Source organism: Numenius arquata, chromosome Z (genome assembly GCF_964106895.1).
Source record: "Numenius arquata chromosome Z, bNumArq3.hap1.1, whole genome shotgun sequence".
Lineage (NCBI taxonomy): Eukaryota > Metazoa > Chordata > Aves > Charadriiformes > Scolopacidae > Numenius > Numenius arquata.
Window position 1 is genome coordinate 12097660 of NC_133616.1, and position 25103 is coordinate 12122762.

The 25103-nt window shown below is 43.8% G+C and overlaps 1 protein-coding gene across 1 annotated transcript in view; it reads right to left on the reverse strand.

Moving 5' to 3' along the window:
• Positions 1–2025: 2025 nt before the first annotated feature.
• The window catches only part of PDZD2 (PDZ domain containing 2), a 143355-nt gene continuing 120277 nt past the window's right edge, over positions 2026–25103 (reverse strand). Inside the window, exons 14-24 of the mRNA XM_074166507.1 lie at positions 23650–23731; positions 22549–22652; positions 21393–21561; positions 19436–20226; positions 18156–18300; positions 12450–16053; positions 11686–11803; positions 8372–8473; positions 5706–5976; positions 3606–3740; positions 2026–2192 (exon numbers count right to left, since the gene is read on the reverse strand). Of these exons, the coding sequence (XP_074022608.1) occupies positions 2026–2192; positions 3606–3740; positions 5706–5976; positions 8372–8473; positions 11686–11803; positions 12450–16053; positions 18156–18300; positions 19436–20226; positions 21393–21561; positions 22549–22652; positions 23650–23731 (5688 nt within the window). The remainder of the gene's footprint in view (positions 2193–3605; positions 3741–5705; positions 5977–8371; positions 8474–11685; positions 11804–12449; positions 16054–18155; positions 18301–19435; positions 20227–21392; positions 21562–22548; positions 22653–23649; positions 23732–25103) is intronic.

Below are 25103 nucleotides of genomic sequence, written 5' to 3' on the forward strand. Positions count from 1 at the left end.
CACAGGGGACCCCACTCCACAGTCATTTCACAGCACCGAACCTGAATTAATTTCAACAGAAATCCTGCAGGCAAAGCAGCTGTAGGACTACGTACAGTATTGCCTTTCCTGTAACTAAAAGCTGCATCTCCCCCTGGATTCACATGCTAATACGTCACTGAAAGAGAATTAAATCTATTCATTTTTAGGCAAACATTGCACAGCTTTTCTGCTTGCCTGGTCTTGGGTTGCCTCGCAGAACTGAATTTTCCTCTGCACCTCACAAGTTGCAGCCTAATGAAGCTGTCACAGAAACGAACCAAAGCGAGCGCTCCCCTAACCTGGAGACAACTGCTCCAAGCTCTGTTGAATAAACGTAAATAAACTGAACTACAGTATGATCTTGGGGTAGGGCCAAGTGACAAACCCAGACCTTTTTGTAGCAGCCGTGCGGTGTCTTGGCTCACTACAAACGTAGGCAGCGCTGCAGATTTGGACCGGCTCCAGGCTGAGGCTTCACCCTGGGCATGTTGGCTGCGAGGAGTCTCCAGCCTTAACGTGACAAACAACCTGAGCACTCTGGAACAAACAACTTGTTCTCAGCTGGTAAGGACACTGGCCCATTTCCTCCTGTATCTCTTTTATGTTGTTGAGCTATCCCCAATGTAAGAAGAGAAATAACAGAGTCTAATCTCTCGCACCCATACACTCTCCTCCCAGCAGACTATAAATAACACTCAGCAGCATGGCTCACTACCGATACCTCTGTTGTGAGTGGAGGCGAGAAAACCCAAATGAAGCTCCCGCAGCACCGCAACCCCTTTCAGTTTTGCTCTACCTAACACCATGGTTTCTCCCGTCTATGACAACAGTTTTCAGTTTCACCACCCAGAACCCTCAGCACCAGCCCGTTCCTCACGCAGCCGGACACACTTGTATCTTCCACACACATCCTCACCCACTCTCACACAAGGAAAAAATAAATACTGGACAGGAGAAGACAAAAAAGAGCGATTAAAAGCCACCACAAATATGGCCAGTTCAGATTTAATCTGTTATAATCCCCATTTTAGACCACCATTTTCCAGCTTGAGTGTTTCAAGTCAGGCAGCCTTAAATTTCTTGCAACCAAATAAAAGCAGCCCAACTTTCAGACATACTTAGGGATCGCTGAAGTCTGTGGGATCTGCAAGTGCTCAGCACCTGAAATCATCCTTCTTTTAAAAATATATATATATATTAAAGGTGCCTAACATTTGAAGACTAAATTTGAAAATCCAGACCCCAATTTTTATCGCTCCCATTTTAATCACAATTAACAACTCAAGTCTACACCTTGGTGGTCTATTGTTTGGACAGATTTCTACTGCATTAATGCCAAGAGCTTTCAGATACAAGTTGCGTCTAAGAGTAGATTCAGTTGTGGTGGTTGCTGAGTTAGTTCATCAGTTTTAAGAGAATTTTTCAGCTTCGCAATAAAATGCTCATGTTTTAGGCATAAAAGTTGTGCAAAATTATACTCTTTCGTCATCCATTTTTAGCAAAACTGCACTTAGAAGAATAAAGTGAGATTGTTCCAGACATTCTCTTATTACAACAAAAAAAAGGACCAGACCCTAAGTAAGTGTCCTGAAGTCTTATTACAGCTAAGTGATACAGTACAGTCTAAATACCCATCCTTGTCAACAGGATGGCAACCAACAAATTATACTCCCAACGCTCTGCAGATACTAAAAATATCAGGGACAGGCACAGTGTTATTTATCTCAGTCAAAATACTTTAAATCAAACCCAGGAGAGGTCTTGAAGTTCCATTAAAACGGCCACATAATACAAAAATGTCTCTAACATTTGGCTTCCTTCATCCCCAAAAATTAGGTGAGATTTTATGATGCTCATCACACGCTTACTCAGTGGTTCTCCAAGGCTCTTAGCACCTCTCTGTAGAGCATTAAGACACTTCTGTGTGACTTTAGAAACAAAGACAGCTTGTAATGGGTTTTAAAAGTTTTGTCTTAGCAACTGTGATTAGATGTAGTGCTTCCATCACGCTGAAGTTCTGTGTTTTCTGATTAGCAACTGAACAGGGCCCTCTGGCACAGATTTAATAATGTTCCAGGCATCGTAATGCATGAGGCCAAGTAATGATTTTCCACTAACAGCAAGAATTTCATCTCCAGTTTCGATGTTTCCAGATTGCTCTGCAGCACCACCTAGGAGCAAAAGGGGAAAAAAGTCAGTGTTTAAAAAAAAAGTAAACCAAGAAAAATTTGCTTTCCACTGTGATGAACAGCAAATAAACCATTTTTCCAACAGTGGCAATTTCGGTACAAGTCGCCTACATTCAGCTCAGCTCTAGCAAGCTACCCCATGCTGCACCTCGCAGAAAATGTTATTTTAACCAAGATAAATGCTCGATTGCAGAAGAAATATCCGTTTTTGAACGAAGCACTATGAGTGCATAAAATATGCTGCACATTATCTCTGTAGCTGTAAGAAAACCTGGTCAATAAAATAAACATAAAGGTTGCGTGTGGCATGGATGTATTTTCTTAAATGGAATTTTAACATGGTAATAAGCAGGTAATGCAGTAGACTGTAAGACGCAGATAACAGGGGTGAACAAACCAAACACAGGTAGCAAACTTAGGACAAACACACCAGACAGAAACAGCTAGAGAAGAACACACCCGTCACTGCTGATGAAAGTATGTTTTCTGTAACGATAATTTAACCAACATCAGCCATCGTGGTGAGGGGAGGAGAAAAGGACTGTATCTAAGGATATAAAGTAATGGACTCAGAAACTAAACATGCTCTTTACTCTCAGAATCAATTTCTAAAGAGGCCGAAACAAACACACACACAGAAACTGATATACAATTCAGGAAGTATCAGTTTGACTTTTTTTTTCTTGGTGAGAGAATAAACCGCTGAAAAGTAATCTTATAAAAATTCTGCACACCCACAAGCTTCATTAAGAGTTTCAGCTTCCTTTAGAAACTACTGTATTTTTCACTAAAGTCAATCTCAAACTAAGATATATTAAAATCACAGCACAGTTGTGGGATTGGTTTCCTTTCTATACACAGTTCATAGAAGTTTAACTACCTGCTGACAAACAAAGCATCCAAGAGTGGCGGTTTTTGAATATGAACATCACATATTCTTGGCAAAAGCTAATACTCATAGCTAACCAAAAAAAAAAATAAAACCCCCATAAAATGAATAATTGGGTATAATGCAGGATGGTGCTTTGGAACCACACCGATTATCTGCACTATGCTTCTCTTAGAAAAGAGAATCGGATAAAGCATGAACTTCTCAAACCCCTACACACGATATTGCTCCTGTAATTTAATGTCTAGAATAGTGGACAAGCCCAGGAAGGAAATGCATCATATTTAGTAAATCAGACTGCTCCACAAAGATTTACTAGCAGAGGCAATCCCTAGCCATTCCCAGGAGAGGCTTTTTTACGGACCACTTTGGCTAGTAAGTGGTTATAAATGAGGGCCACAAAGCCCACCCTTGCTGAAAAAAAAAAAATTGAGTCCAAGAATTAAAATGTCTGTACAATGCACAAAAGGAAAACTGGAATAATATTGACTGCATGCTTGTAGTACCTTTAAATATTCTTTTTACAAGCAAGGGCCTGTCTCCAGCAATGGAAGCTTTTCCACCATCAAGACTGAATCCCAAGCCAGCAGAGGTTTTCAATAATTCAACGCAGATGACATCATTCATATCCAGGTTTGGATCTGTGACAGAATACACATAATATCTTGTTATGCAGTTAACAGTAAATTGCAAGTTGTGTTTGGTTGGTTTTGTTTTTGCTGCAGTGACAAAGCAACACAGAGTTCAGTTCATATTCAGACTAGAACATGTTGTCACCCAGTTTCTCAGAACTGCATGTGCATTATTGCAGCTGTGAAGGGGAGACAGTGCAAAATGCGTTTATGTACAGAGACTTTTTCATTTTGCATGTTCAACAAAAACCTGCCAAGGCTTTTTTTTTGGGGGGGGGGGGGAGGGCAAAATTAAATCTTAGCAAACTTAGCAAAGACTCTAAACATCAACAAAATAACTGAAAAATTACAAAGATACTGAGTGGAGAGCATTTCTTTTTCTTTCATTTGTTATCACTTGCTTATTCAATGAGCCATATCTTTTTAAATAAGAGTAATGAACGAAACATTATGCTAACCAAACATGTTCCATCCTCTTCAGGAAAAATCTGTAATCATTCACTAGTGTGCATAATTGTTTCTGGTCTCGCATCTATGGAAATAACCATAATTACCTGTAGATGCATCCCACCTCCCACACAGAAGATATTTTTAGAATGCAATATTGCTGTAGCTGACATAAAGTACAATTTTGCTTAGGAAGAAATAAATCTACAATTTTGGAAAACAGGACCCTCTTTGCCCTGTGTGAATGTAAAATTATGCAGTCTGCATTATCACAAATTACTGCTACCGTTATCTCAAACAACTTTAAATGTTATCTAAAACATTTGAAGATGTTCTTGCCTTGCAGGAGGGAAATATGTTCTTAATAACCCAGTACTACGTTGTTTATGAGATAACGTTGCCCCCTAGTGCCTGCAGCCAGCAGATATTCCGCATTTGCCAATGTGCAGGACACAGGGAGTTCAGGGTAGAAAGGGATTCTGAAGTAATTATATATGTTATATCCATGGGAGCAATTCCAGAAGGGCTGATCCATTCATTTACAGAGTGTTTCCTATTTCTTTTAAGCTGTATTACAAAGCTGTACTATAAAATGCAGTGAAAGCATAAAACAATAAAAAGTACTACAGAAAAAAACCCCACCCAAACCAGCAGTGATTACAGCCAACAGGTTAAAAATGGGTGAGTGGCAGCTCCACGTCCTGCTTTTGGAGTGGTCTGAGCTAAGTGCCCAGTATTGGGAGCCTCATCGCCAAATCTCAGCAATAAGCTGTAACCACAGCCCCCTTCCTCCCAGAGACACTGCAGCAGTGCCAGACTGAAGCAGGTCACCTCCTGCTCCCGAAGCAGCAACAATCAGACAGGTACTAAAGGATTTTGTGTCTTGATTCTACAAAAAAAATTGAGATCACCCTTGAAATGCAGCCTTCACACTGAAATGCTGCCTTATTCCCAAACAGGAACTTACCATTCCACTGATACATTTCCACTTAAACCATTTATCTATTGTTTCCTATGGGATGGCTGCTTTGCATTTGGCTTAGCTCCATTTACTGTACTATCAAAATATTTTTTTTCTATGTTTTTAGTAGAAACAGTATGAAATCTGCTATTACAAAGAGCAAGTTCAGTTGCTAAGCGTAACAAAATGCAGGGCTTGGCATTTTCTTTGAGGTTGGGGTGTTTTTTTATTTTTTCATTGTTTGCTTTCTTGCCCTGACTACTGTTACTACTTAAAAGGAGTTTATCCTGGATTGAAAGAATATGTGGAATCACTAACTTTAGCAGAAATTGAATTAGGCCCTAAATGTCCTTCTAAGTTTCTGCCTAGTTATGATATTTAAAAATATAAAAAACCCAAACTGGGTTTAGGCTCCAAAGAGAACAAATAAAATTTAAAGGTAATTTCATTTGCTCTCTTCAATCACATAAAGCACAGACGCTTTTAATCTAAAACACATGGACATTTTTCCCTTCAGTCTGCTCTGTGAGGGAATCCTTCCAACTGTTCTTGGACAAAGATCATACCTGTTCCTATTTCCATGGAAACATCCTTTCCAGACCCCACACATTTTCTGCCAGTAGCTGGTATCTCAAGTCTGGAGGAATTGTTTGCTTTGTCCTTTTCCTTCTGGATGACAATGACGGCATATATGTATAGTCTTGCCTGATGAAGAGCATTCAGGACATCACCATGGAGTGAGCTCGCAAGAGACTTGCCATTGATTGATAGAACAAGATCTCCTCGATGAATAGTCCCTTCTTGAGATGCCACTCCCTTTGAAAACACTCTGTGGACCTACAAGAAAGATTTTAACTTAAGGACACATTAATCTCATGACCACACATCGTGCTCTACAGGCCAAAGTGAACACAGAGTCCCTACCAAAGTTTGCAATCATTGCCCGCTGCCTGGACATCAAGCAAGCAACATTTTCTCCAACAAGCACCCTCAAATACTAAGGCCTGAGTGACTGGACAAGAACTGCAGCCAGGGATAGGGGGAAAGCAGAGGAAAAGATGCTGGTATTGCATGGTCATTTCTAAGCCAAAGACAACCAAAATCACCTAAAGAATGTAATATCACAAATCACTTACACTTTCACTGAACTCCTCAAAGGTCTTCAATTAACATACTTCCAAGTGACACACAGGTTAAATCCACATCTGCGCTACAGCAAACACCAAGAACAACACTGTGGTGTGCGACTCCCGCTCCCCAAATTCTCACTGTCTGGGATATGCATCCTGTGCTGTTTCCAAGCACACGCTTTTAAGCAGTGCACAGCATCTATGCAAAGAAAGGCTCTGACTTGCTACAGCTGTGCAAGTATTTAGCTGTCCATGTCAATTTGGCTGGTCAAATACTATGCAAATAGATGCACAGAGACTATTTAGTGGCTTGAAATGTATTTTCAAGCACTGGATTAAATTTTGAGTAAACTCCAGCAAGTGCAGCTGAGACTCAGATGTGTACCATTTACAGAAAGCAACTGACTAGAAGAGTCGAGACCCAATATTTAAAGTCTTGCCTATCGGGCACTGTCATTTTAGTAGCCAGAATACGGTTTCCCATGCACACAGTTCTAGATCTGCTGAGCAAAGTTTCAAGGCAGCAAATCTCTGGACACAACTCTGCATGGCATTTTCTCAGGAATTTCTCCTAATACGCAGACCAGCAAGGATGAATCAGAAGCCTTTTGGCTCCTCTTCCTCTCATTGCAGGGCCATGCTGAGATGGGCAGCTGTCACAACCCTACAGATCCAAGGAGATAAATATCCAGCCAGGCTAAGCAGGCATTCAAAGCTGGAATAACAGCCTCAATGACAGATGTAGACACCCAAATGCAAGAGGAATACAGGGGCCACATCCAAAACATCTGCTGCCTTCCCTCACATGCTTAGCTCCTTACTACCTTGAAGCTTACAAGGCATTTCTACTTCTGCTCCCAAGCGTAGGAAGAACAGCCCATCTAAGCACCTCAGCACCTAATGGCAATCCTAAATCCAGCTGGGACCCAGAATCCCAGTAGGTCATGGCCACTAAAATGTTTCCCACCTCAGAAGCCTGCTTTACACACACTGAACAAAGAAGATCAGGAAAGAGTGGCAGCTGATGCTCTTTCAGTCTCATGCTAATGGCATTCAGAAGAAAGACTTCATCAGCCACACAGCCCGAGAGCGCTCAAGATCATATATTCAGGTAGTATCCCAGTCTCTATGTGAGGACCTCTCTAGGGTGGGACACTGATGTTGAGCCTTCCCCTTCCTCACAACTGACACTGCGAGTCCTTGGGCCAGGGACAGAGAACACAACCTTTGTAGCGAGAGAAGTGGGATCCATTCCCTAGACTGTGACCATGTCCTAACTCAGTGACTGCTTAATGTAAAGTATATTTTCTTACATTGGTTTTGTTTAAGAGCAAAAACCAGAAGATTCCTGCAAGGGCTGCTGCAGGCACCAAAGACTGAGGACACATCCTACTTCCAATCTCAGCACTTAATGGATCTCTGTCTCTCAGGGCAGAATTTAAATGCATATCTTGTGTAAAGAAATCGTCACATGGGACACTGTTTGTCTTGGATTTTTCTGCCATGCGCATCTTTTTTTCAACACTATTTCAATTGCTTGGTATTGCTTTTTACATACCAGTATCAGTTAATGACACACAATATCCCTGGTTCAAAATGCCGTATAAGGCTGTTTTAAAAAACAAACTCAAAAACCCAACCCTTATTTACTGACAATCGACAGGTCTTAGTAACACCAAAACAAATTTGTGAAGTGAAATCCAGAATGTTTGCTGAGGTCTGAAACAGTCATTCTCAGGATTTGCAAAAAACTTCAAACACTTCACGGGCTGGAAATGAAAATTTCCCCTGAAAGGTGGCATGCACTGCAATTGCATGCAGAATTTTATCTACATGCACAGGATTTAGATCTAGCCGATCTCATCCAGTAACAGACTTTTAAAGACTGAAAACATAATTGGCATCCATTTCCAATAATAAAAATTACGCTTCCTAGACACACTCTGATCTCAGTAGCAGATGGCATTCAGCCGCCTCTGAGAGACACTGTTTTATGACTGTGAATGACTTGCAGTGAGTCTTGATAAACGAGCACTTGATCTAATCACCAGCCTGCTTTAAAGTGAGCTTTGCAAAAAACATGACTTGCAGCCATCACTTACTGTGACTGATTTCTGTTCCAGATCTATTCCTCCAGCCACACTAAATCCCAGGCCAGCTCCTTCTTCCTTGTGCAAGACTACAAAGTATGTGTCTTCTTTGCTCTAGCAGAAAAATGGAGGTGGACGGGAAGGGGAAGGAAAAGAAAAACAAAACCAAAGATCAAGACCATGTTCCCGCACAAATGACAAATCAACAGTACCCTCAGATTATGGCTGGTGAAAAAAGTCAACTCAAGGAATTAAAACTGAGACATTAAATGCATTTCTGTTCATGCTGCAGATCAGTAGAAGAGAGATCACATGACAGCAAAGGTTTCTTCAGTCAGTCCAAGGCTACAAAGCAAAGTTAAAATTAGGACAGCAGAAGGGTATTAAACGTTGGGCAGCCTAATTTTCACAGGCTGTAATCAACTTTGCATTGCTCAACATTTTGCAGTCAAAACTCAATAGTTCCCATACACCTTTCTGGACCAAGCACTGTACTTTCCAGGGAAATACAAACACTTTTGTTATCCCATTTCTCCTTCCTCTTGAAAGGCAGTTACAAAGATGTAATGCAGGGCAGTTTCATCCATCCCTTCTCAGCAGCGCTGGACAATCTTGCATGGGGCAATGGCTACAAACTGAAGCTTGGGAAGGTTAGATGGCACAGCAGGAAAACTCTCACTTGGGAAATGAAAGTAAGGAGCCCATTACAGTGATCCAAAGGGGACTAAATCTGTGCTGTTGTGTAAATGGGAGCATCCAGTACAGGAAAGTGACTAGCACAGGTCTGCACCGGGGCTGAACTTGGCTCCGGACCAGAACAAAGGTGTAAAGCTGTTTTCTTCGAAGTGGTGGTCCGCTGCCAGAATACAGAATTTGCCATGAGAGAGAAGCAGTCTCATCAAGCAAGCCTGGTGCTGTCTTCTGAACGTTTGTGAGGACAAAACCAGGCACTGTTACAGAAAACACATTTTGTGGTGTAAGGGGAACTACAAGCAGGTATCTGTTGGAGCGAGGGGATAGTAACTGTCTGTAAGGCACAGTGTCAGAAGAGGGGAGTAGAGAGCAGGTCTCTCAGCTTTTTCCCCGTATCCCATCCAACATCAGTAATTTCCAGAAACTGCCAACACTAAAATTAATGGCACAACATTAGAAACCAACCTCTTAATCTACTTAGCATTAAGTGACATATTTAGTTCACTAAACTCAGTATTTTAACTCAGCATTTGCCTTTTAATTTTCTTTCAAAAGGCACAGGGAATCACAGATTATTATCTTTTTTGGTGAAACAACAGTCAAATTCTTGGCCTCACTGTGTGCTTTTTTTGCCAAATAGCGGCCCTGGAACATTTTCTGCATTAGAGATGCACAGAGCCAATGTCAGAAACCAGTGTCATCCTCCTCCACATCACTGATCCATCTGCGCCCGAAGAGAGAGGACCAGTCAGGGCTGAACATCTTAGCCCACAGTCCTTTGTAGATGTTAAGACCCTTCTCACCTGTACCCAAGTGAGAACAGCTTTATGTTAGGCTAGAAATGATAAAATCAGTTAAGCATCTAGGCTAGCTCAAAGTGCAGTGAGGGTAATGGAAATAAACACATACCTTTGACCGTTAAATACTATAGCAACCCTTTTTGTTTAAGAGCTCAGGTTCTTTCCAACCCTTGCTACAACAATTTGCTTACACTGGGGAAGAAAAAGAATAAAAATATCAGAGGTTCAGATGCTAGAGGGTTGTGAGAGGACCACATGTCCTGGGTCAGTCTGAACTCTGACTTCCCATTGCAATTCCTCCCTCCCCAGCTCTCAACGCTGTCCTCAGCCAGCACGTGTACTATGGAGCACATACAAATGCTTATTGCTTTACGTGGCCACTCAGTGGACACCCAGGGCCTCCAGTGATCATCTCTGTTTAGCCTGTTAGCCACAGATCATCGGTCAAAAAGATTTAAACAATAAAATGCCCGCATCTTATTTTTTTTATTTTAGTAGCACTTATTAAATGCTAGCAGTAAATTCAGCATTGTTCAGAGCAAAAGATGATGACAAATTCTTCCCAGTGAAGCTTCAGTTCATCTCATCTTTCAGCAATTGCATAACTATGAAGAACTGTCCTATTGTACACTTAAATCCAGCATTTGACTAGCATAAAATTTTCCAGTGTACGTGCCATACTGGGCTTAAACATGGATAAGAAACTATGCAGACAAGGAGTGCATTCCAAAAAAGCATTCGGCTTTATAAATATTTGAGTTTTTAGACTTTGAAAAGTGGCATAAATATACAATCTCTCCAAGACCCCGTGCAAAATACTTTAAAGAACACTTAATTACCTCTGGCCGGAAGTACAATCCAATCCTAACTTTATCAGTAAACCTACCAAGCCCTCTTGGCTCATCAAGCTCTTGGGACTTGGAAGCTTTAGCTACACTGTCCCTGGAAGGAGGTAAAGCTGGGTATTTTGAGGAGGTCCTGTCTCCCTGAGCCTGTTCTATGTTTGAAATCGCAATCTTTGTGAGTAAGACTCAGGAACACTCTAAATGCAGCTCAGCCAGCAGTTACGCAGACCAGATGGCAGTTTCTCCTCCAGTGCTGTCATTATTTTATCAACTTCTGTTCTGATTTAAAAAGGATGTGGATGTAACCTAAAAACACAAACACAAACACTGCAAATGGGGAAGTAATGTTCTGGCAATCATTTCACTTTGGAGGCCTTCTTTAAACACCTAGATAATGAAGCAGGTTATCTTAATGCAAAAAGCAGTTTGCACAGAAGAGAGCAAAAAGGGTATAGCAGTCTCTCACAAACTCTCCAGCAGCCACTTTCTGGTGTTACAATCCACCAGTTCACCATTAAACAAAATAAATTAAATTTGTTTAATTGCAGCTTCTAGCAACAGGCAGGTACTTCCAGGCACAGACAGAAACAGAGCTTCCCCTGCACAGGAGAGAAAGCGAGACTAACCCAGATGGCTGGTGGAAATTTAAATTCTGATGTGCAGTTATTGGCAAATCCAGGAGCTTCTCAGCTGTAGTAACAACTCAAATGGAGGCATACTTCTCCACTTAAAATAGGTATATTTATTGTGGCTCAAAACTGCTTTTGCGCTTGACAAACAATACCCTTTCTTATACAAAAGTCATTCAAATTTATTATGGGTTTATAGCAGCCATTCAAACACCAGTAATAGAAAAAAGACCATCAACTGTAACCTACCACAGGACTACTGGAGGAGCTCTGAAATTGTTTGGAAGAGATTTTATCTGCCATTAAGAAAAATCCTTAAAATACTGCCAATAATCTAGTTTTTATCTTCTGTTTTTTACCTTTACTTGTGCTTTGACTTCTTGGAGCATAGCAGCAACATCACATTTTGGTACTACTGCTGACAAAACAGATTGCAGTTTTTGCTGGTCCAGGCTTGAGACGAGCAGCTGATCCAAGCTAAAATGAACAGAAAAATATAAAAGAGCTTTATATTTCTAGATTGTGTAGAGATACATTTTGGGTATACAATGTAGGTTGCATTAGGGTAAACGATGAAGGGCCAGCTCATTAACAAACAGAAATCTTGAATGCAGGTAAGAAGTGGTGTACCCTGCGAGAATGGGAAGGGGCAGAGAAGACAATTTAAGAATAACCCTTAAAATCAGTCCCCATTCTGCTCCCCTCCTCCTTTCCCAATGGTTTTAGCAACAGACATTAACAAAAACAAGGAGACAGCTACATCTGAGTACGGCTCCTGGCAGGACAACAAGCTCGTTTGTCACTGCAGGCTGTGCTGGCAGCTGGTGCTGCGGCAGCCTCCCCTCCACAGCGGCTGCTGTGCCGTAACACGGCCAAAAACTTCACCAAAAACAGCCAGTGGGGACACAGAAAAGGAGACAGGATACAGTCAGGATAAAGTGTTTCATCCTGCACTGAACTGTGGCCGCAACCAGGCAGCATAAGAGCATGAAGGACGGCACCCCCAACCGTGAGGGGAATTGGGGCCAAGGCCAATGCTGAAACGGGCTTTGGGGAGGACCTGGGGCAATGGAGAAGCTTGTGGGGATGAAAACGAAATGGCAGTAGGAAAGCCAACACCAACCTGATGGACCAGCTGTTTCCTGAGCGCTCCCCATCTGGAAAGCTGCCGTGGGGTGCGTCGTCGTCTGAAGCAGACCCCGGTGTCCCTGAGCCGCTGTCCCGAGGGCTGCCGGCACCCATCCCCATGGGGCCCGCCTCAGCGGGGCCGCAGCGGGCCGGCGGGGCTGCGCTGCTCCGGGCCGACATGCCCAGGGCTCTGCGGGGTGTGATCTCCAGCTCTGTCTTGAAGCAGGTGGGCTGTGGTGGCCCTGAGAAGCCCTCTCCACACAGCTTGTCCAGGTCAGGCATGCTGAGGGCCCGCAGCTCCCGCAGCCGGGAGCGGGACAGGGGTGGCCGCCCCAGGCCCCGGCTGCGGTGTGCCTGTGAGGCCGAGGGGGGAAAGATGGCCGGGTCTGCCCCAGCGCCGCCATCCTCGCTCCTCTGGGGCTTTCCTTCCCCCTTGTCACCCTCCGCCACACGCCTGGGCTCTGCGCTGATGGGAGACTTGGCCACGGTGTGGGCTGGGCTTGGGCTGCCACCATAGGAGCTCAAGCTGCGCCGCAAGGCCCGCGGGGTCTCGGCGGGGCTGGTGGTGGTGGCCATCCCACCGCATGACCTCCTGGCCAGGGGAGACCTCGCGGCCGAGTGTATATCGATGGCCTTCACGATGGGCCGGTCAAAATTCGCGAGGTTTTCAAAGGATTTGATCCTCTGTTTCACGGAGAAGGATGAGGTAGGTTCATGCGGCCAGTTCAGCTCGTAGTAGTAGTAATTTCTCCTGAAGCTCCTCAGCTTATCGGCGGTGGGGCAGCTAGTGTTGCTGGCAGAGGGGGACATGTCATGGACCCTCTGGGTGCTTTTGGAGGTGTACACCTGCTCCTTCCCGCTCTGGCCATTCGCCAGGTTGAGATGGACCATCTTTAACATCCCTGTTGCCGCTTGAGGGTATTTCTCCTCTGCAGCGTGGCCCTGGGGGCTTTGCACCTCTGCAACATGGCAGTCCTCCCTCAAGTGACCCGATAACTCAGCTGGCATTGAGTAAGTCCTCGTCACAGGTTTTGAGAAGCCATAGAGACTTCTGTCTCCGGTGGTATCCACTTTTGAGAAATACTGCATGGTCCCCATCTCCTCAGTCAGCCGAGGTGCTTCCGCATGTGCCTCTTCTGTTTTCTCCAGCAATGGCAGCTGCAAAAACGATGCTGGTGAGGAAGAGGCAGAGGAAGATGAGGAAGAGGATGTTGAAGAGGAAAGCTTCACCTCAATGAAAGTACGCTGGATCTCCTGCCCTTCCAGATGCTCCTGTTGAACCGAGGGGGACCTCAATGAAGAAGAGCCTCCAGCAGATGGTCCTATGGTTTGTAGATCTAATTGCCTAAGGTCATCTGCACTATAGATGCTTTTGATCGTGTTCAGGCCTGTTCCAGGTTTCTCAGTCCTTCCTTTCGCATATTCAACTTTTGGTATCCCCTGAGGAGATGAAGTAACTTTGGACTGACCATCTCTGGCTCTGAAATCGTCCACCTTAACACCCTTACCCTGACACACCGCAGGCTGCATGGAAACTTGCTTTTCTTTTGGCTTTCCCCATGCCTGCTGCAGGTCTGTTAGCTCCTCACAGCCACATTTCATTTCACTCCTTGCTACTGAGCTGCTGGTGCCATTTAGGAGAGGCGAAAGTGAATCTTCAGAAATCACCAGAGATGGTTTATTTTCTAGCTCTGACTTCAGAGTCCTTGAGGCTGCTGAAATGCTCTTTCCAGGATCTGGGTTTGTAGGTGAACTACGGGACAATGGTGTTTTCTTTGCCAGGAGTTTGGGGGACTGCTGTGGAGAAACAGAATTCCTTTTCTGATCAGCCCCATTGACTTTGGTAGGATTAATGCCAGAAGAATCTGAATTTGCCTTTGCTTTGCTTTTAATGGTGAACCCTTTTAGCTTTGGTCCTGCTTTGGCCTTCTGGTTATTTAAAAGGGTGTCCATTATACTTTTTTGTGCCATTCCCTTAGACTCCTGACAGGATTTTTTCTGTGAGGATGGGCTGTGTGGTACTGCAGCTCCTTTGCAGTGATTTGTGCCTGAGCTTTGGACTTTTCCATTTGAAGTCCTTCCTGAAGTCGCAGAGTTAATTTTCTCATTTTTCCCTGGCAAGTCATAAGTTGTGTTAGCCTTTGGATCTTTAGATCTAGCAGGGAAGGGAGACCTGAGTGATATTGCTCTTGATGATGATGCATTCACATGACTGCTGTCTGTTTTAGACAAGTTGGACAAACTGTTGGTTTCTTTCTTCACTAAGCAATAACTAACAGCATGATTACAGTCATCAACAACCGTTTGGCTTTCAGATTTGGATCTCTGCTCATCACAATATCCTTCTTTCTCAAGCAAGTTGTTCTCCAAGCCATCGACATTTCTAGCAGAGCAAAAGCTTATCTTTTTGCAGTGCAGAGACCCTTCCTCTTCAATGGATTCACAGCATTTTATACGTCCATTACTGTTCCCCAAACCCATCTGTTGTTCTGTACTTAAGGCACCACTGTTACAGAAAGAGTAAACTTCAGGGACACTGACTGAATTCTTTAGGATGTCCTTTTCTGGCAATAAAACTGGGGAAGGAGAACACAAGGATGCAGAGGACACATCTGAACACTGTGAAGGACAGGAAGTGGGACCACTGTGATCTTCCAAGCCCAGTTTGTTGATGCTTGTCTCCAGTGACCCACACATTGCACAGCCCTCAGTTTGCGAAACTTTGCCATTGTAAGGGTGCAGTGGGGACAGAGAGGAAGAGCTTGTTGCAGATGTGAGATGCTGCTCCTGTGCAGGCTTTTGCGGCTGATTATTCATGCAACAAATCTCAATTTGCTCCTCATCCGACTCCGCTGCAGCACAGACTGCAGGGGCGTTAGCAGCAGTGCACGGCCCAAGCAGCACCTCATTAGCACTATCAAAAGTTTCGGTGACAGACTCCGCATCTGAGTGAGAATCCTCTGCAGCTCCATACATAGACTTTGGAAAAGGGTCGCTTCTCTTACCTTCCAGAGAGTTTGCTGCAGGCATCTCATCCTCATTTAAACTGCTAAAATTCCTAGAATAGTTGTTTAAAGAGTTTTTATTCACAGTAAAAAGTTTGCCTGTGTTAATGGAGTCCAACACAGACAGCCCCAAAACCCCTTGAGCATTAGCCCCACAATTCACAGTTTTCTCCAGCAGTTCCTCCTTGGCTGGCCGTGGCTCAGAACCGGGGCAGCCTTCGTCCGTCCCACAGCAGCACATGGTGGTGTACTCTTCTCGGAGGGGGCTCTCGGCTCGCGACGGGGTGCGCGAAGCCCTGCTCTCGGGGGCACCCATTTGGCTGAGCAAGTCATCGATGTCGGTGACGGGGATGGCGGCGGCGCAGTCCTCGGGGCGGCTGCCTTTCGTGGTCCCTCTTTGCGCATCTCTGCTCGTGGCATCAGGTGGCAGTGTTGGTCTCTCCACCGCACGGCCACCACCGGCATTTTGCAGACCAGCTCCTTCTCGCTTCCCAGCACTCGGTGCTTCCTCAGTGGTGAGGATGCTGTTGACATCAGCCTGATTTTGACTGTCAACCCCGGGAGACAGGATGAGGTTTGTAAATCTGCTGACACCTGCATTAGGATAAAAATTAATAAAATTTTTAAAAAGGCAAAATCCTGTCAGATATAGGAAATTATATACAAAACACCAGGTTTTATTCCAAAAATAGACACCTCTATAGTGAGACTACATGCTTCCCTTTTGCTCTGCACTCCTCCTCTTCTGTAATGGTGTTTACAACAACACAAATTAATCATAACCCTGTGTATTTGAGTAGCACACAGGAGGGAGCAGTCCACTTATCCAAGGTGAGCAGTCATGATCTGTTTAATTCTCGTTTTTGAAATTCCAGCAGCCAACTACCTAAGTGTCAGTGTGCAGTAAGTCAGGCTGATTAGTACAGCTTCTCATTACTTGTTTGACGGAAGATGTCTCCAATAGATTGCAGAGGGTACACAAAGCCCTGGCACAGCCAACAAAGGTGAAGGGATACACACAGTGACGAGCTGTGCATAAACAACTTGACTCTGATCCTCCCGGCACTTCTGCAGGTGTTTAATGTGACACGCATGGCTGATGTTATACACGCACTGAGCATATGGGCTTTACAGGATTTCTGGCACAGACCTGTCCTTGCTTCCAATACATGTTTAACCCACTCTTGGGCAACACACTGAGCTCCCTGTCACTGTTGCACTCCAAGACAGTCCACCTCACCCATTTCTCCAGCTCTTCAATTTTCAGCACTTCACCCTCGGCACCTGCTTACACCTTTCTACACTGCTTCTGGGACACACATTCCCACTCCAGCTGCCTTCCAGAGCCCAGTTACTACCAGATGAGGCCCAGAAAGTGCATGGAGAAGGAAGGGTGTATTCACAGAGCCAGCATCTTTTCCTGCTCATTCAAACATGCCAGCACATCTCTCTAATCCTTGCACAAACCTGCGGGATTATCCACATCACTTAACTTAGGTACCCATGTTAAGCAGTGCAGGCTCCTCCTGGAGTCAACAAAGCAGAAGACGTCTCAGGAGAGTCCATCTGAAGCAGCCAGGTTAAGATTCAAAGTGCTGCCTTGCTTCAGTGTGCTGGATCACACAACAAAGAGACCTTCTCCTCTGCCAGCGGGGCAGGGCGAGGGGAAGGGGAGAGCAGAAGACCTGCCTGATAAAGGAGTGCCAGTCTGCCCCTACCGCAGTGCTGTTAGTTTGTAAAAGCCACAGCAGCCTAAGGAAACAAGAACAGGACTCTCTGCCAAGCCAGGAATTACTTAAAGAACAACTGGAACTCAAGCATCTGGAAGCACTTTAGGCTCCCAGGTATTAATAGGTACATGAAGAAGATCATAACCTAAAACGAAGCAAAATATTATGTTCTTCCTGAATTTGAAAAGTATGCTTTTCTTTTTCAAACACTTATTTCCACACCACGTAATTTGTACAGTCTGTGGGGAAGCATATATTGCTGTAGCAGCATAAATCAGCCCTGAGCAGAAGCTAAGGAGGTCTCAACTATTTCAATTCAAACGAGAAAACTTTTTGTAAGAAACATGCAAATAAACACTTTGATAAGATCTAGTTTTCTTGGGGTTTGTGTTTCATCTTTCTGCACACTAGGGAATTCTGACACATGAAAGGGAAAGAGAAAAATAAGGAAAGGGAAGGAAAGGGAAGGAAAAAGAGAGGGAAAGAGAAAAAAGAGAGAAGAGAGGCTTTTGTTATCTTATTGTCCATTCATAAAAACATTAAGTAAACTTCAGATTTAAGAGAGACAGATGTTATTAGAAAGGGTGAATATATCTACTAAACAGGCACAGCAGTAAAACGGGTTGTCAGGACAGGGTCACTGCCGAGTTAGCTCCAGCTCTGCATGACACGACTCGGGCCTCTGCAAGTGCTGGTAGGAGGGACACAGGATAAGCGGGAGCTTTGAATACTTCACCCAGAAGTAGCTTTGCTCCCCTCATGGTGGTGCCAGGGAGGACCCCAAAGCCCAGTTTGGTGATGAAGTGCTTTGCCTGGCTCACCGATGCAGACACAATGTACTCCCTGCTTTTGCTCTGAATCAATGTTGGAAGCTGGGGCAGCAGAAGATCAGACCCAGCTGATCCGGGGGAATTTTCTTCACTGGTACTCAGAATAAATGGTACAAAAGCAAAACTACTCTCTCACCTGATGCTGCTTTCTGGATCTCCAGGGTTACGGATGTGGGAAGACACTGCATAAGCAAGCAGATTTCCTCGTACGTCATCTTACTGACTGGGATGCTGTTGATGGTGGTAATCTCGTCTCCTACAGCCATCTTGCCCATTGATCCCTGATGCAATGACAGATCCAAAGAAATTATGAATACACCTCAGAAGCCCTGCCACAGGGGCAAAGATTGCAGGGAAGCAATTAGTGGCTTATGAGCAACATTCCCTATTTCACACCACTGCAAAGCAGAGGTACCTCTGCTGTCAGTTTGCCAACATGTAGATAAAGAGCAGGCTGTGCTTTTGCCAGGAGAAGAATTAATGATCAATCTCAAACAGGAAGGTCAGAAAAGCTGCTGGGTTCTCTGAGAGATCAGTATCAGGACAGAGAACACAGCATTCTTCATTTAAATCAACTGAGACGGATCAGTCCTAGTTTCCTCAGGACTGATTGTCTATCATTTTTGTATTTCACGTATGAGTTATATTGCTGGTCACAACCTCCCATTGGGCCAACTGAACAACCAAACTGGACAGGCACTAAGCTCCTAAGGTAAAAGCCTAAGTTTCTAAACACTGCACAGTAAGTCAGGGAAAAAGGGAGGAACAGAATCCAAATTCCCAGCTCTCACAGCCCAACTCAAACTACTACATCTCCTCTCACCCTCCCGGCTGCTATCTGGGTTAAAAACACCACATCCAGCTTTTTACACCTGAGTATCCTCCTTCCTCTTTCTGCACTTTTCCATCTAGGTCAGCAATTCCACATCCAGCACGAAGCAAGTACCCACGCTAGTATGTGCATGTGTGAGATGCAGAAGAGCACTGGTCACTGGTACTTCTAGGCACTTTGCAAACCTGGCCAGCACCTAAGGTCTTCTGGTACCAGATTTGCGTAACACAGGAATATGTGCATATAAAATAATAATCATTTTTACCACCAGGATTTACTTATTTTGTCTTTGCCTCCGGTAAAAAGAAAGGAAAAGAATAGTATTTTCTCAGAACTAAGTGCGAGTGGGGATGAGTCCACCTCAGTAGATCTGCCTCTTGACTTTTTTAGTTTTGAATCAGCCAAGGGTGCACTTCTGAATCAGAAACATTTCATTAACAGCAGCTTCGGAATAATATGGGATGAGACGTTTTGCAGAGACAAACATCTCCCTTGCACTTACTCTCAACAGATCACCTCCTTAATAATGATCATCCCTGCAAAGCCAAAGCAAATCACAACAAGGCACCCAAATAAAAAATTACCATTTCCGCTGGTCCGCCTGGCCGCAGCCCTGTGACAACAACCTTTAAGGGCATGGCCTGGATTTCCAAATCCAGGCCAAATGACTCGTGCTCATTGCGAACCAGGGTGACTACTTCACCCTGCCCCTGCCCGGCCCCATCGGGTGCTTCACACTTCTTGCTGTGAGGGAGCGTCCTCGCAACAGGCTTGTTGTAAGAGCCATGCTCCTCCACCCGCTGTCTCTGAAGGCTTCGGCACTCTGTGCTCATCATGCTTTTCACTCTTGTGACAGCTCTGTGCTCAAGTTTTGGCGATCTCTTAGATTCAAGTTGTGCTTCCCGGAGCTCCTTCAAACTCAGGCTACCAAAACGAACTTCAGGCACGCTTGAGTAATCGAACGCTATGATGGGGAAGAAAGGAGAGTCAATTTGCTCCAGTGTGCTGTCTGCAGACTCCATGGAGTTGCTGAGGACAGGGGAAGATGTCTCCGTGCCACTGTATCTAGGTGACTCGCTGTCCTGGCTTTCATCATTGATTTCTACAGACGAGGTTGTAATGACAATGCCAGCGTCCTCCTGGCTCTTGGCCCTCTGGCTTCTTTGCGAGTGGCAACTTTCGTCGTCATCACTAACGTCACCATCGTAGAAAACAACCCTCCTCTGTCGATGAAAGGGGCTGCGGGCAGACTTGGGGCTGTCACTGAGGATGCCAGGTCGGACAGACTCCACGTGCTTGTTGTGAAGGCCAGATGATCTCCCACTAGTTGGAGAAGCCAGGCCATTTGCTTTTGCCACTCCTGCTTCTCTAGCAGCTAAAAAAAAAAAGTTATAATTTTATTGCATTTATAGATTATTTTTAATCCCATGCATCTGACTGCAGCACAGTACATGTGGCTCTGTTTGCAGGGGAAGCTTAACCTCTCCTCAAAAGCAAAACCGGGTTTTTCATGCCCTCCCTCAAACTACAATAAACAGCAAGAGGGATGGCAAATAGCTCTACAATTTATGGGTGAGTAATTCCCAAAATCAATTCATGGCACATCTGGTTCTATTTTCAGTTTATTTCTAAATTATGACTATGACCCAAAGAAGAAAGGGATGCAAATTCACATGTGTATTTTACTTTAAACAACAGAGTTTCTTTCATATTTTGCTTAAATCTATGCTCAGGACTGCCTGCATTAACTTACAGAGAGTGAAAAAATGCTTTCCTGAACAAACAAAGGCACAATAACATGACAATGAGTTTCAAATTAAAGACTAATAAACCCAAGAACCCTTTCCACATCCTTATTAGAAAGAGCTGCACTTTATTTTGTAGGATTTTTCTTGGTTTTGCTTTGTTTTGTGGGTATTTTAAAATGTAAAAATGCTTTTAAGCATTAAATAATGAATTTCCATAGAAAAATACTCTGTAGACAAAGACGTTACTTGAGAAGCATAGGAAAGGAAGAAAAAATGCAATATCTTTTGAATTTGAGGTCAGGTGCATGTCAGTAAGGAAACCTAGGATTCTTTCAGTCAATTACTATGGGGAGAAAGACAGATATGCAAAATATCTTGTCAAATTGAACATTTGATTGTTGTTACACTGCTATATGCGACATTTTGAAATTGTGTCTTTGAGATAGCTGTGAACACTTTCATTTAAATGTAATCAACCAGATGATCATCATACATGTGTAAAAAAAACCAACGAACAACCTGCAGTGCTGTCAATCTAGTTTCGTCCAAACCAATCAAATAAAGTCACTTTCACATAATCAGAGGAGCAATTTGGACAAAACACCATGGAAACAGGCATTTATGTGCATTGTTGTAAACCCCTTCCATTTTCCAGAATTTAATACGATGGACACTATGCTGCCCGGCATTTCCCACCAGGCCAGGAATCGCCACCACTCTCCTGTAAAGCAAACCAGTGCCCAGTGACTCTCCCCCCACCAGCCAAAAGACCGGACATGTTTCCGCCGCTTACTCAGGTTGCCAGGAAGAAGAGAGCCTTCATCCAACAGGCTGTTCCTGTTCTTCTGACGGAGCGGCTCCTCGTCACAGGAGCCGGCTACAGCGTCAGGAAACGGGAGCTGGCTCGTACCGTCGTGGGAGAAGTACTGGGAAAGCTCTGCCTCAGAGCTGACAGATCCCTGCTGAAGAAAATGTGAGCTTGGTGACCAACCTTCATTGGTGCCTAAAGCCCCTGCCTGCATGCAAGCACCACAAACTCCACTCCCATTGCCATATCAATAGAGGAAGCTTGAAGCCACCTTTTAAAACAGAGGACTTTTTTTTAGGAAAAATTTTTACACTGCAAGTGTTATTAAGCATTGGAAAGGGCTGCCCAAGAATGTGGTTGAGGCACCATCCCTGGAGGTATTTAAAAGACGGGTTGACACGGTGCTTAGTGACATGGTTTAGTGATGGTTTTTTATCAGGGTTAGGTTGATGGTTGGACTAGATCATCTTAAAGGTCCCTTCCAACCTAGACAACTCTATGATTCTATGACTTGTAAGTATATTGAGCGTGTCAAACTTGGACAAAGTTGGACAGCTGAAATGCCACACATTGGTACATTTTTAGCCAGTATAATAAATAAAAAAGTGTTCCAAATCCCACTCCCACTTTGCAGGTGTGGTTCAATGCAGAAACTAGGGATGAAACCATTCACTTCTGTAATTCCCTTGATACACCTTCGGCACTGAGAGAAGCAAAGGGTTTGCAGCTCTGGACACAGTTTGCATGGCTTCTTTGGCTTTCCCAGGAAAACCAGAGACTTTTCCACTGCAATGGCTACAGAGAGAGACCAAGTGCTCAGCCTTCTCGGGTTGAACCCGGGACCTCACAGGCTCGGTTCTCTCCTGCTAACTTCATCCCTGTGTCCCTTTGAGGTGGCAGGAGGTGGGAGCTCACAGCTTGCTCTGGCACACTCTGTGCGGAGGCTACAGCCACACAGATGAAAAGGAGCTTGCTGCTGTCATGATTTAAATCTGTGACGTAAGAAACAACCCCCTTTATGGAGCCCATGTGGCAGGTAAGGAGCACAGGGGTTTGGTTTTGAACTCCTTGATCAAGTAAAAGCTTCAGTAAAAGATGACTTTAAAGCAGAGGCTGTTTTTATTGCATTTGATCCTTTTACCCGGCTTGCTGGCTCCAGGAAGCGCTTCATGGTCCAGCTGAGGGGAGATGAGGTCTCTCCTTGTTTGGCCTTCACATTAGGAGACGGGCTTTTTTGTACAGCTCCTGTTAAACACAGCTTAGTTAGATGCCAAAAATTGAAGTTGTGGTCCATATATCCAAACAAGCTGCTCATTCACCTTCTGAGCTGGGGGCTGCATTTAATCTCACTTACTTATTATCTGAATTGCTTTCCTAAAGTGAGATTTATTTAACGTTTCACAAGCTCTCCCTCAGATCAGGTGAAACATGGTTGCAGAGACACTTTAGGCTAGCCAGGCCCAGGACAGAGCTATGAACAAGAGATGAGCAGGAGATGGTCTTCCTTTACCCACTGGAGCATGCTGCTGAACTAGGTTCAACCTCGAAAGACAAATTAGCAGCCACTGGCAAGATCTACTTCAAAAAATGTCCTAGCTGACACAGATATAAAGAGAATAATTGCAAATCTAACATATCTGTCTAAAAATTACCTTCTCAGTCACTCTACCATTGCCAAGAGTTTGCTTTCATCTGTAAGATTTTAGGAAGTGCTAAATCTGGAGTTCAAAAACATCAGACAAATGCCAGAACATACATTTTGACGTGACCCCAAAGATTAAAACAGAGTTAAAACATATAGTCCAGTATGCAATATCTGGACTTCTTCAAAAGGACACAACAATACTTTCTCTGGGTTTTTTTTGGTGGTTTTTTTTTTTGGCCACCTACATGGGTAAGTATACACAGATGGAGTTGATTCCTCCCTGTTCTTTTTCTACCAGGACACTGTGCTTCCCATTCATCTTGAAGAGAAGATAGAGCAACCACGTCTTGGCAACCCTACCTTCAGATCATGGCAGTCCAGTGAAACCCAAATCAAGTAACATGAGCTATAGAGTTGATCCATCTAAACCAGATGTTCTTGCTAAAATTTCTGCAGTGGACAGAGTGATTACACCCCCTGAACTGTTCTGTTGTTTCGAGGGCCCTCAAAATATTGATGTTGGGGAACCCAAGAGCGTGTCTTTAAACCTTCCTGCAATTGGAAAAGGACATATATTGGGAGAGAACATGCTGCTACCTGTGACGTGAGAGGAGCTGGCATCCTTGCTCTCTCGGTGGGTAGTACGTGCGATTGCTTCATCCATCTCCTGCTCAGAAACCTACAGTAAAATGAAGACAGAGATCAAAATAGGTAGATGAAATGAATATGAAAGTCTGACCACTTATCACAAGAAACACATTATTAATTTCAGATATGTTACTGTTTTTAAAGATGCAGTAAAGAAAACCTAGTTGAGAGCTCCCAAGTCCTGGTCCCCTGATTCAGATTCCCTCCATGCCATGCAGAAACCAGGAGGCAGAAACCTGCTGACTTCATGAAGACCACATCCAAGTGCCACATTACACAAATAAATAAAACAGCACCAGACTTAAGGAAATCAAATGAAGCCATTACACCACAATTTTAACTCAATTAAGTGCTGTACATTGATTTATCAAGAAAATATTACCTTAAAATGGACAACGACTGCCTTGTACAAGCATACATCAGAAGATATTCTACACTTAACCTACCGGAAGAATACCAGACTTCCCAAGTTATTAGCTGTCTTTTTAATTTTAATTTCTTGCTTCTAAAAAGAAAACCTAAATAAGTAATTGGTAATTAATGTTTCTCTGGGTTAAGAATAAATACTGGTTTACCATATTTGCTAATTTTGTCCTGAATTACTGCCATGCACTTAATTCTCATTACTGGAAAATTCCATATAATTTTGTAACAGGAATCACTAGTCTGCCGGAGTATATATTTAAAAACAGAAAGCAAGTTAATTCTGTCGAAAATAATTTCTATACACATTGCTTTACATGAATTAAAATTCAAGATAAATAGAGACTAGAAACTTGAATCTTTCTGAACCATGAAGATTCGAAATATTCCTACGCAAACTCAGCAGTTTAAACATAGTTTAAATGCCACATTGACTCAGAATAACAAGAAGAAAGAAAATTTTGTGGTATTTCTCTTGGAAGTACATGAAAACACCGAAGTGAACATATTCAACAACAAAATGTACTGTGGACCTTTTGTGTCATAAAACGAGATACTAAGTATAAAAATGTCCAAAACAACATGAGTCTTTGTAGAAATACATCTCTGTTTTCAGCCTGTGGCATGACCTTACAGCAAACCAAAAGCCTCTGGGCTCCTGGGGCACAGGGAGTTCCTTCAGGACACGGACCAAGCCCTGAGAGCATGCTCCAGGACTTCTACACAAACCTCTGGGTACAAGATGTCCCAAGAGTAAAACGAGGTGCTGGGCAGACTGCAGTATTTGTTTAAAGCTAACCAAAAATCCACACTTCTGCAAGCTCTGCCAATTTTGTTTTTTAGCATCCTCTATGCCTCAGGCAGATCAAACTGCAGAGGGACAAGCTAATTCCTAACTACGATCTGCAGGCTGGGGTATTATTAAGAGCATATAAAATACAATAAAATAAAATAACCCCGACACATGCTTCTGTAGAGCC